Raw genomic sequence first — 13,149 nt, 5'->3', positions numbered from 1 at the left:
TTCATTTTAAAAGAATTAGAAGATATAAAATAGAGCATTTAAATTGTTGTGTGTGTTCTGTAGGGATTCTCTCTGCTGCTCTTTTTTTCTGGGTCTCCATGCCTGGCACTGTTTTTTGCCTGTGAATCAAATTTGCCTCTTTTATTTTGAAAATTCTTCTATTATGTGGTCAATGTCTATTACAATGAATAAAAGAATGGACCCTTCTGGTCCCTGAAGAGATCCCACATCGATAGATAACTCCTTAACTCTGTGTTACAACATTGGACCTATTATTTTGGTTGTGGTAACAAGATTTCAAATAAAAGAAAAACTACTCTACTGGTGATTTGGGGTCAAGCAGTGTTAAGAAAATGTAATCAGTTTGTGCAACTTCTTGGCCAAAGTATAAATACCACTAGAAGACTAGAAGAGACTGCACTTATACCTTGAATGCTTTGAATATTTTACTTCATTTGCTTAGATCATGCTAGAATTAATGTTGCGATTACTTGTAGCTGCACTCTGGCCTACTTTTCTTTGGCAACTTCTCACTTGTCTTGTTAAGCCTTCATTACGGCCTAAATGTGTGACACCATTGCTAGAAAGTTTTATATGAACAGCTGTGATGGCTGAGCTTCCAATTTTAGCTGTGTGTTGTATATGCATCAGTAGTTTTCTCCTGTGAGAGGAGAGTGGGTAAAGGGTTCAAACAGAATTCATCATCCAGTCAAGGAAACTCGTAGCTGGATATGTGCACGTGAGTGTGTGTTTGAGAGGAAAAAGTGAATGAGTTTCCCTGGCTTGATTAACCACTTTTAGATATTGTATTTTTCAGAAAGTGTACTCACACTTGTGTACCCAACTCGCATGCACATGCTTGCCCACATGTGCACGCACGCGCACACACACACATGCACACACGCAGGCACGCATACACATGCACGGTCAACCAGAATCTCAGCTATTACATGTGTCTCACACATCTCATACTTTGCCACTTTGTTTCTATTGAGACGTCATGTGACAGGCAGGTATTAACAGTTCTCTTAAGCTGTGCATACCCATGGGGAAACACACAGGTCACCTGTTCTCTCCTGTATACTGATGTAATGATATCTGATAGTGAAAAAATAAAAATGGTATTTTTCTACATTTTGCAGTCACCACTCCTAGTCTTGCAGCTTCTCCCAAAGCAACGACCCTAGTATTATACTGCTTCCATGGCAACGACTAGTGAATCTGGTTTGACCTTCACTGGTGATTCAGTGTCTCTCCATCCACCTCCATTCTTTCACTGCAGCCCTTCTATGTCATTCTCTCTGTTCAGCATTACAAACTTCCACCTTTTTCCTATTCAGTATCCCACATTCTGCTTTTCTGCCTCTTTTTTTCATTCGCTCAACCTGTGTGGGTGTAGCATGGCTGCTGTTACACAAGCAGTCGATATATTCACTGTACACATGCTGATGTCATTATACTTCAGCAGAGACTCTGTTAAAATGCACACACAACTCCAGCAGCCATGCACCCCTCTCTGACTCGGTGTTTTCAGCTAGCAGGCACGTAGATGCTTTTTGCTGAGCTGCAAGTGCAGATCAGCCTCAGCTCACCTTCCAACAAAGACACTATTGTTTTCAGTCTGCCAGGGAAACAGGCGAGATTTCAGTGAGTTGGGAAATATTGATACATGGCCTGGGTTTGTTTGCTAGTGCCCGTTCTTGTGAGTGTGCTCCTATCCAGGAGGGGTGAATGAAGGGAGACTTTTGCCTTTGTTCTTCAACCTGCCGTGCCACTTGTACTATGCAGATATTGTGCTGACAGCTCTTAGTGTCACAGGTTGATTGTGTCTGCCAGATATTTCCAAGGAAAACAACATTGGTGGCATAATGTCTCTTTAGTTTTTTTTGATTGAATTAACAGATGGTTAAATACTCTTGTTGATTCCAGCCCAATTTTCTGTTTCTGTTGTGTGCTGTGATATTTAAATCACCATGGTAACCATGTGCATTAGCAAAGTGTGATTTATTTTTTTAAATCATGCTTTGGCAGTGTACAATGTGCAGTAATGAAACTGCCAATGACAAGTGGATATCTCTTACACATTTAGTCAGCTTTCACCTATTTAGCTTCTTTTAAACACCAACCCAATTGATAGCTCTCATAACATATGCATTGGTGAGCTTTTTACTCCAGCTCAGTGATGGATACCTATTAGTTAATTGATCCAGCTAGTTGAACTAGCCAACAGAATAGCATGGTTTCTAAGCTTTAATGGTTGTGAGCAGGGATGTGTAAGCTGCTTAACAGGCCTGCTGGCAATGGCAGGATGTTTTGGCCTGCTTCTTTGCTCCTCTGAGACGTACCATCAGCGAGCAAGCTGTGACACAGGCAAGAGGCTTGGGTACGTTTGAGGATGGGGAGCTGAGCCCACTAAGACGAGTAATGGTCAGGGACGGAGCTTCGGGGGGGATCAGCAGGCCCGCGGCCCAGGCTTGGGAGGGGGGGCCGCCCCTGCAACAAGGCAGGCAGAGAGACTGGCGACTCCAACACAAACGATGGATACTGGATAAGACAAGTACTTCCAAAACTTGTGTTCAGAGGAGAATGAGCTCCGCTCTTAATAATTACTCTTATGCAGATTTATTTAGGGGTTTTTGTACACTGAACAAAAATATAAACGCAACACTTTTGTTTTTGCTCTCATTTTTCATGAGCTGAACTCAAACATCTGAAAATGTGTCTCCATACACAAAACACCCATGACACTCAAATACTGTTCTGAAATCTGTCTACATGTGTGTCAGTGAGCACTTTCCCTTTACTAAGATGATCCATCCCACCTCACAGGTGTGGCATATCAAGGGGCTGATTAGACAGCATGAATAATGTACAGGTGCGCCTTAGACAGATGTTTGAGTAAAGCTCATGAGAAATGGAGCAAAAACTGTCGTTTATATTTTTGTTCAGTGTAGGCTGCCCCAGTCAGGGTTGAGTCATGGTTGCTTTACAAGACCGACTGACTTTAGTGATGTAGTAGGTTTAAAATATTGAATAAAATATTGTGCTGCATGACTGGCTTTATTTTTACTCTCACATGTAGCTTTATGACCTGCTTATTTACAAGTGGATCTTCAAAACAGTCTCAAAGTGTGTTATGAGTAAAAGTCATCACCAGCCGTCCTCCAAAATCATCATCATCACTTGTCAACAGCAAACTAGGTGGCTAACGGAGAAGAAGAACTTGATTTGGTCTCAGGGATTACTTCAGTTCAGTTTTAAAGATGGGCTTTTTCCAGAGAAACTGGCCACCATTACGAGAGGCCGCCCAACCCCGTCACTAGTTTGTCTCAGCCAGAGTCGACGCAGCTTTGACCTCCATGGCCATAGAAAGGGCTTACTGATGGAACTGAACAGCTTTATGACAAAGTTATTGAGGTCTTCCTGCAGAGAGGAGGATGATTTTCATCTTTAAATATAAATAATAATGAGTGTTATTCATTTTATTTACACATAAAACCAAAATAATAAATACATGTTTTAGCTGCTGATCATGAACTGCAGCCGGTGGGGGAGCAGTTGCAGCTGTAATGAAGAGGTTTGAAACTGTCTTAATGGGGTTTCTTATTGTCACAATGGTGTTCCCTCTCAATACACAAAATACCCGTTATAATATTTAAATACGAACTAAATGGAACAAACATCCATGCGTAATCTCTAAGTTACTCAGCATCCTGTCACTCGCTTCCTCAACCCCCTCCTCTCTCGGTGCGCTCCATAAACAATCAGCTGCTGCATGATGATAAATGCGTGTAAAAAAATAACGAAAACTCCCGAAGAAAGTATTTCAACAAACGTATCTCTCTTTTTACTTGACTAGTGAGTCCACATCTAGACAGAATCATCCTCTCCTCTGTGTTGTGATCTGCAGCAGCTGAGATGTTTACCACCACAAAGTTTGTTTATTTTTTGTTTTTGCCCACTTTCAAATGAAGCACACTCCTCTTGTTTTGACATTTTCTTTTTTGTGCTTGCCCATGAAGTTTCTTTTTGGGTGCCATCTATCTGCTTCACCTGTCTGTCGGCGCATATAACCACTGGTTGGTCAGCTGCTGTTGCCATCAGTCAGCAACAAGCACGGTGTTGGATCACTTCTGTTTTCCTCTCCTGTGCCTGAACTGAAGGTGATGGACCCGTGAGGCGCCTTGTGCATGAAATGTGGCCCCTCATGGAGCGCGAGTCCAGCGTATCGGGATGTGGATGGCCGATGTATGAGGACATACAGATATATTATCAGAAATCTCGAAAATCTTGACTAATAAATGACCAGAAAAACTCAAAATTAGAAGTTGCCGTACCGGTCCTAACTGTGTAGGAGGCTGGACGTTTCCGCAGCCTGGGTGATCTCTGACACAAGGGGTAGGGGTGGCAGTGGGGCCAACACCGGCCCTAGACCATTCTGTGATTCTCCAGAAATCACAGCTGGCCAGTCCGCCACCGTTCTAACATCATGTTAAGTCAGCAAACTGGCACTAAAGGCCCAGTTACCAAACACAGCACGCCATAGCTAAAATCATGTTATCATGACCTTTAAAGGGTCCGGTCATCTGCGTCGGCCCGGCTCTGGTTTGTTCCACTAGTGGTAATGGTACTGAATATCAAAATGTACCCAATGAGTACTTTTTTCCTGCTATTAAGATGCACTGTTCGTGAATCTGAAAATCTTCATTTGTAGTTTGAACATTTCAACATCGCCAGGTAACATATTTGCAAAAATCCTGCCAAGTAGTTATTTGGCAAGCCTCAAACAAACTAGTCAATATGACATTCAAATATTTCTGACCAATCACACAACCAAGAGCACAATACAGGTTTTTTAAATGGTCTTAACAAGACAACTAAAGGGTTGTGATTGAGAAACTGTGTGAGAGCCATAAAATATATGAGGATAAGCGTTTTTGAATACAAACGCACACGATTACTCCTTAACCTTTTAACTCATTCGCTACCAGCCATTTCCTGATCGGTAAAGCCCTTCGCTGCCAGCGTTTCTCACCGTTTTTACTGTGTTTTTAAGTCACAGAACGTTACGCGCTAGGATGATGTCGATGCCAAAACAACCAAAACAAAGCTGAGACTCGCCTCTTACACCAGGAAGAATCTGCGCGTTTCGAGCGTTATCCGTTCTTTCATAATACGTTTTTGAGTTGTGATCGGCAGAAGCTTTTCCGGTTCGCACCTCACTTTTTTTTTTACAGCAGCGGCCCAAAACGATTTCCTAACACATGGATTTTCTGCTTCCTGATCACGTGACGTGTGACGTATGCGGAAGAAGAACGGCTTTAGAGCTGAGATGTTTGTTCTCATTGTGCGGGGGCTCGTTCTGACGCCCACGCAGTAAAAAAATGCAAATGACGACTTTAGTCATCAATGGCAGTGAACGAGTTAAAAGCAGGAACGTAGGTGTGAAAGGTATTTGACTATTTATAACGTGTGTTTTTTTTTGTATATTCTAAATTTTTCATTTAATCAAACAAATTTAAATATCTGACAAAGATAATCTTATTTCTTCCAACCTTTTGCTAAATTGTTAGAATTCAGCCCTAATAAAGGGTTGTTCTAGCATGTTTGAGGCAAAGTGGTAAATTTGTACCCAAGATTCTGGTGATATGATACATAAAAACCAAAATTCAGGGACAAAACCATCATCTGTGTAGTAAGGCACAACTCTTTTGAAGATCTATTGATTAATTATTTAGTCTCTCACATTTTATATGACCTTTCCCTTGTGGTAAAGAATGTTATGCATATAATCACTGTTCCCTGGGGGGGGGGGGGGGGGGGGGGCACATTGTGGAGTACTTTACAACAGACGTTACGACGCAGAAAGGCTTTACAGCATGAGGTCCTGTCGCAAACCCGCAGACCTTCGCCTAGCAGAGTCCAACACGGAGCTCATAGCGAGATACACAGCAGAGAGGCGGAACCGAAAGAGCACGGAGGCAGAAAGCTAAAAAAGCCATGAAAAAGAAGCGCTCTGTGGGCGAACGCTGACCAGAAGGCAGCAGAGTCAGCACCAGCAAGCAGTTAAGCAAACTTTTCAATAGCATAGCTAGCAATAGTTTCTTTGTACTTGTTATCAAAGAGGTGAAGAGCGTAAGAACTGAGAAATGCCAGTGACGCTGGGGGCTTGTATGTCAAGAGCCGGGCCACGACCTGCGTCACACACATTTGCCTTTACGGGCGTGATTAGATGTGTCTTCAGCCAGGCCACACAATGTCCCTTAGTACCTTTGTTGTACCGAGTGAATCGACTGAAAGGGAACCCTTTAATCGTCGGCTTAGTTATTAGCAATATTAATAGCGATTCAAAGACAGTATTTAACTATCCATCAATACTATTATTACAATTAAAAGAACAAAAAAGAAATTCTGAATATTAGCAAGCAGCAGGCATCATACTGTGAGTGCTGCAGCCTGGTTTCTGTCCCAACAATAAAAATAAGGCACAATTTCTGAAAATGTAATAAAATAATTCAGGAAGATCCGAAAAACACTAGCCTGATGCCTGCCTGGTTTCTCCCAGCAATTGAAGTCTCTTTCTCAGGAAGTTCTAATCTCTCCTTACCCGTGAAGACCTTGTGTCTTCGTCCCAGCTGCTGGCCTCATTCTTATATCTCCTATACTCCACTCTGTCTTTTGCGGTAATAAAGATAAAAGAAACTGGGAAAAAACAAATTTTGAAAAAGATTTAGGATGAGTAATGGTGAAATTAAAGCCAATTTGATGCCATGGGCCCTCACTGATTCTGCTGTCTATTGTTGGAATAAATATTTCTTTCAAACATGAGGGAAGCTGCAGTGAAAGATAATTAAGTTTATTCCCAGCATTAACTATTTAGCAGGGGATGTAATGAGGAAAAACATTAATGTTAGCCATTGCTAGCCATCAACGCACTAACGCTGTCTGCATGCAACAGCATGACTCAGCTTGGGCCTCGTTCACACTACAGGTCCTAATCCTTAGTTACGATGTTTTGAGCAAATCCGATTTTTTGTGTGTGGTTGTTCACACTTACCTGAAGCGTGACAGCAAACACTCCCAAGTCCGAACGCTCCACGGCCTCAAAGTGACTCGCTTGTGCCGAAGGCAAGAAGTCACACACAGTGGAGTCGGAACCAGGAGAGGTGAAGTTGTGATGTGAAAGCCTTCACTGACGGTTCATCCACAATTTCAGGGTCACACCTATCAATTTTCCTGGTTTGGGCTGGAACTATTTTAAAAAAGATCACACACACACACACACACACACACACACACACACACACACACACACACACACACACACCGACCGACCGACCGACCGACCGACCGACCGACCGACCGACCGACCGACCAGAAGCTCTGCTCTTGAGTTTGGAGAAACCTGCAGTGTTTAGCCTTTAGCTGGCTGCTCTGTCCCTGCTCAGCAGCACCTGTCATTCTCACGTTAGTGTGTACGCTTAAGGTGTGTTTATAGTCTCTGGAATATACATTTTTGCACCTTGAACGCTAAAAAAAGAATGGGGGGCAGAGGGCACTGACATGGGAAGTGCGGGGTACTCGTCCCACACGTACCACATTTCCATTATGCCCATGCTAAATCCTTTCTACGTGTGTGCTGATGTGAAACTTTAAAATGTGACACAGAAAAGAAAATGGAACACCTCTGTAAGGGAGCAAACTTTTTGTAGTAAATGTCATTGTTTTTTTGCTGCTACAAAACACTGACATTTTAATAAAGAATGTGAATTTTACCTATTCTCTTTTTCCAACTGTGTTTATGTATGGTATACTATTTACATGTTGCATTTTTTTCTTGTATTGTTTATGGTTGGTTCTGTCTCAATTTCTACGTCGTAATCAGCTTCATTCTGCTCACCGTCTGAGACAGAAATCACTCCAAACCCTTCGGTGCAAATTTAAAGTTAGTCTTGAAACCCCTTTAGCACAACTTGTAACTGACAAAGCGTTTTAACATTGGCTTAGATGTGCTCTTGGTAGACCAGCTTTGATATAAGGACACTGAATGATGATGATGGGAAACAAATCTGACATCTAATGAATGGCTCAAAGGAAACGAAGATGTCTCACGTAGACACCAAAATAAGTGTATGTTATCTTTCTTCATTTAAGTGATAAAATTGGTAATTAAGCTGGTTATTTCTTCCTGAAAGCTGAATGTGGAGAATGTGTCCAACAAAAGCCAAGTCAGAGAAATGTCTGTGTGTCATAAATCTGTACATTTGGATCACTCGCTGTCTTTCCACCAGGTCTCTCTTTGTATGTGTCCTTTGCTCAATGTGCTTTCTGTGGTTCTTTTCTTGACAATGAATTGCAAATTCAGAAGAGGCAGCCTGTAGGTATATGAAACCATAATACTAGCTGCATGAACCCTGTTTATCATATCTTATTTTTTTATTTCCTTTTTTCCATTATAGACTTGGACTTTTTTTTTAGATATGTTGTCAGTCAAGCAGTTGATTTAATGTTTTATCTTAATTTGATCATGCTTGTTCTGCCTTTTGAAACCTTATTTTCGTGTCATTATTTGTTACCACCTAACAAACCTCCATTATGTTCTTTGTCGTCCCAGTTGCAAGTCACTTGTCTCGTGTTTTGTTGGTTGAACCACTGCTTGTGCTGTAGAGTATTCATGTTTCCTCTGTGTTTCTCTTGTGTGAAGGGGATGTGCTGTTCCAGATGGCTGAGGTCCACAGACAGATCCAAGTGCAGTTAGAGGAGATGGTTGGTATTCTAAACTCAAATATTATGTATGTGAACTAGAAGATTAAAGTACAATGAGTTATTGAAACCATATTCACTTTAATTGTATTATGTTTCTGCTCAGTAATGTTACTAGATTGGTTTATTCAATCATAATACTTCTTCTGTACAAACAATTAATGATATTTTGCTAATATATATTTTATCTAATGAAGCATCTAATGTTGAAGAAAGCACTCAGACATATTTCATCATAAACTACAAAGAAGCCCTGCTTTAGAAAAAGTTCATTGGTTTATCATACATCTGCAGGGTTGCCAACTTTGCAACAATCCGTGTGTGTGTGTGTGTGTGTGTGTCCGTGTCTGTGTCATCATGATAAAGTTGATTTATTTCGGTGATTCCATTCATAAAGTGAAACTTTAACATTCATTACACACAAATTAGTTCTATTAGAAAATCATCAGCATCCTCCCTAATGCGATTTCTTTCTTTCTCAGTAAGTGAGGTGGCATCAGAGGTAACTGTAGAACCTCATCTGTGCTTGAACCATTTTGATCCAGTTGAGCTTTCAGAATTATCAAAAATATTAGCTTCATCTATATCTTCAACTTGCATTTTAGATCCAATCCCAACCAAATATTTTAAAGATGCATTTCCTTTGGTTACTGCCCCATTCTAGATATAATCAATCACAAGGAATTGCAGCAGCTGAAACCATATCTTGTGTACGTCTGTGAGTGGTGGTTCTTGAAGCACTGACTCCAGCTGCAGTCCACTTTTTGTGAAGCTCCTCCACATTTCTGAATGAGTTTTGTTTCACGGTCCTCTCCAGGGTGCGGTTATCCCTATTACTTGTACCATCGCCTCTATAAATGTGCACAGACACATAGCTCTGTGAACAGTCAGCCCCTTTAGCCATGACTGTTTGGTGTCATTGGTCGTCTTTTGGACGACTGCCAGGTCAGCAGTCTTCCCCATGGTTGTGTAGCCTACAAAACTAGACTGAAAGACCATTTAAAGGCTCTTGCAGGTGTTTGGAGTTAATGAACTGGTTAGCGTGTGACACCAGGGGTTTTCAATATTGAACCTTTTAACAATATTCTAATATTCAGAGATACTGAATTTTGGATTTTCATTAGTTGTCAGTTAAAATGATCAAAATTAAAGAAACAAACATTTGATATATCAGTCTGTGTGTAATGAATTAATCTAATATACAAGTTTCACTTTTTTGACAAACTGAAATAAATCAACTTTGTCATCATATTCTAACTTTATGACCAGCACCTGTATATCCTGAGATTGGGATACAGAAAAAAATCATATGAGTGAGCAGTTATGCGTTTTTCACAGCACTTCTTATAATTAGGGGTGGATTTCAGATGTTGCTACTATTGTCACAGATTAAACCCACAAAAGTTAAAATTTCTCAGTTTGAAACGTATCTAAACAAAGCATTGTATTGGTATTGGACCTGGTCTGAAAATGATCTCAAATAAGACTGGCATGTGGGTACTTTAATAAAATTCTCAGTGTATGGAAAGAAAATAAGGTTGATTCGATATTCAATTCATTAATATGTCACATTTTCTCCTGTTTTTCTCTCCTAGCTAAAATCCTTTCACAATGAACTCCTCTCAGAGCTGGAGAAGAAGGTGGATTTGGATGCTCGATATTTGACTGTGAGTATCCACATCATTCCTTTTATTCCTTTAAGGCAGGCTCAGAAAGGTTCATCTGACTGTGTTTCCAAAAGGCATTGTAAAATAACATATGGGCCATTCCCATCTGTACCGGGCCGGCCCGGGCCGGGTAGCGTAGGTTGTTTACATATCTGGGTGGCCTGGTATTTTTCCGGGCCAACCAAGGCTCATTCTCAGCCCTCTTCTTGAGGCGGTCTGCTTCAGGCCGACCAGGGCCAACACACCCACTGCTGACAGCAAATTCACACCTTCCATTAGAGCAAGCCTCTGATTGGTGGGTAGAATCAGCCCACATGGGCTTAAGACAAGGATGTGTGGAATCAACCGGGCCAGGCTGGGGCCGACTGGGGCTACCCGGCCCGGGCCGACCCGGTACAGATGGGAATGGCCCAATACTTGGGCATTAATTTCTCTCCCAGGCTGGCAGATTTATCAAAGCAGAACTACATCCCACTTTTAAAGAATGTGGAAGATTATCTTGCCAGACTGAAATCTCTACAGATATCACTCACCACAATTTTTGAAGGCAGTGTCAGCCTGTAGAAGTTCTTGCTAAATTTTATTCTGTTTCATTAATCTGGATGACTTGAATTTATGTTAAATTCAACTTTATGAAAATTGGGAGGAAATGTTTGCCTACCTTTTGAGTTAAATGTTTTATTAATCTTCCCCTCAGACATGAGATTATTAAAAAAATGTCTCCAAAGGACTGGTACCGGAGAGGTTGGTTAGCTGGTTAGTGAAGGGGTGGTAGCGGTCATTAAATCCTAATTCAGCCCAATGCCTCCTGCTGGTGTTATTAGCAAATGTAAAATAAACATCCAACAAGTTTAGGATTCTTTATGGTTTTAGTGTTTTCAACAACAGGGCTTTGGCACATTTCGAATGAGACCACTGGGTTCAAACAATTTAACAAACCATGGCCCAACATGTCATGTTATGTTTTAATATTTATCTTATTTCATTGATAATTGATTTAATTTTTAAACAACCAGCATCTTTTCTTCATCTAACCCAGAATGGAAACACGTAAGGTGCTGTCACAAAGTGGTACTGTTGCTGGAGTATTTCATTTTGGTTTTACTCAACTTTCCTTTAATCCGGACGAGTAAATTTCACGCTCATTGACTAAAACTGACAGACAAGTTGTTTTATGATTGTTTGGACATTTTGAAGTGGCACGTGTCACATCGCGATGCATTGTTAATTGGTGAATCGGCTCTCTACTAGAGGATGACACAACCATTGTGGGTTTCATTGAGTGAGTAAGTGAATTTAATTTATATGGCACATATCACAGACATAGAATCACAAAGTGCTTCACATAGATCAAAACAAAATAAAACATAATGATCTCAAAACAGAAATTGATTAACATTACAAAAAATAAGGTCATAAAATTATAAAATTGTATAAACAGATGAAAGATTAAAAATAAGAGAACAAAAGATTTAATAAAAGCATCTTTAAATAAAAGGGTCTTCAGCTGTTTTTTAAAAGTGTCCAGACAGTCAATGCTGCGTCAGGATAAAGGAAGATCATTCCAGAGTCGGGGTGCTACAGTCTGGAAGGAGCGATCACCTCGACTTTTGTATCTGGTCTTCGGAACTTCTAGACCAGCGGTTCCCAAACTTATTTAGCCGCGCACCCCCTTCTATGTCCTGGCCATGACGACGCAGCCCCCACATCAGGGCATGGCTATATATATATATATGTATATATATATATATATATATATATATATATATATATATATATATATATATATATATATATATATATATATATCTCAGACGTCAAGCTAAACAGACAGGGTTAAAAAAATATGATCGACCTTTTTCCCCATCACTTTCATTTTTTAAATAGTAATTAATAAACATTCGATACCATTACAATTTCCTTTGATTTAATTTAAAATAAATATTTAGAGTGCCCAGGTAGCACATAAAAAATGCAATTTAACGGTTTTCTTAAAGTAGGAACGTTTAACCTGTGCGGCCAGAGCGCTCTCCTTCCTTCTGCTCTGCGTAAACCTGAACTGGTCACCTACTTGTGCGTAATCAAATGTCTACAGGGGACAAGATGGAAAAGATATAGCCATGAGGTTCACTTTTGCCTCAGACCGACTTTTTGCTGTTTTATGGTGTGGCTGAATCTGCGATCCGCTGCCACGCGGACTGGAATAACAAATGCTGCAGTAAGGAGTTGTAGTCAGGTTCGGAGTCACTGGCTGGAGCGTTCCCGACTTTAATACATCATCCCAAAATAGAAGCTAATAGCTTAATTTGACCTGGAATGAAAAATGTTATAAAACCTCTTAAAAGTTTTTATCACAGAGGAGGCAGCGCTCATTTCTGTCTTCAGTCTGACGGCACGCCGGAGTTTGCGCAGCGTGCGCGCTTCTTGAATCTGTGTGTGTGTGTGTGTGCGTGTGCGCGCGCATGCGGCACAGCTCCATGAGCCGCTCCAGTCACCACGTCTTGTTATCGGCGCTATTTAAACCAATGTAGTAAATTCCTTCTGCCCAGCCCAGATGTGCTCACTTGTGCACCCGTGAGCCGTGGTTCCGCTGGAACGCGTCTGACCTCTGACAGACGCACTCTGAACTTCGGATCTTCAGCGCGCTGTTAATAGCCTGAATGGGAATCATTTCTTGATTTATTTAGTTACATCCACAATGTTCTGTGTGTGAGGTTTA

The 13,149-nt window shown here is 40.9% G+C and overlaps 1 protein-coding gene across 5 annotated transcripts in view; it reads left to right on the top strand.

Annotated features, from left to right (window-relative positions):
• LOC107378276 (BAR/IMD domain-containing adapter protein 2) overlaps positions 1–13,149 on the top strand; it is a 131,777-nt gene that overhangs the window by 77,876 nt on the left and 40,752 nt on the right. For all 5 annotated transcript variants that reach the window (XM_070551323.1, XM_070551325.1, XM_070551322.1 and 2 more), the window contains exons 4-5: positions 8,705–8,766; positions 10,359–10,430. In XM_070551323.1, coding sequence (XP_070407424.1) covers positions 8,705–8,766; positions 10,359–10,430 — 134 coding nt within the window. The remainder of the gene's footprint in view (positions 1–8,704; positions 8,767–10,358; positions 10,431–13,149) is intronic.

The sequence above is a fragment of the Nothobranchius furzeri genome, chromosome 5 (genome assembly GCF_043380555.1).
Source record: "Nothobranchius furzeri strain GRZ-AD chromosome 5, NfurGRZ-RIMD1, whole genome shotgun sequence".
NCBI classification, from domain to species: Eukaryota; Metazoa; Chordata; class Actinopteri; order Cyprinodontiformes; family Nothobranchiidae; genus Nothobranchius; species Nothobranchius furzeri.
The sequence above is the reverse complement of the archived record's forward strand: the minus strand, read 5'-3'. Positions and strand labels throughout refer to the sequence as shown.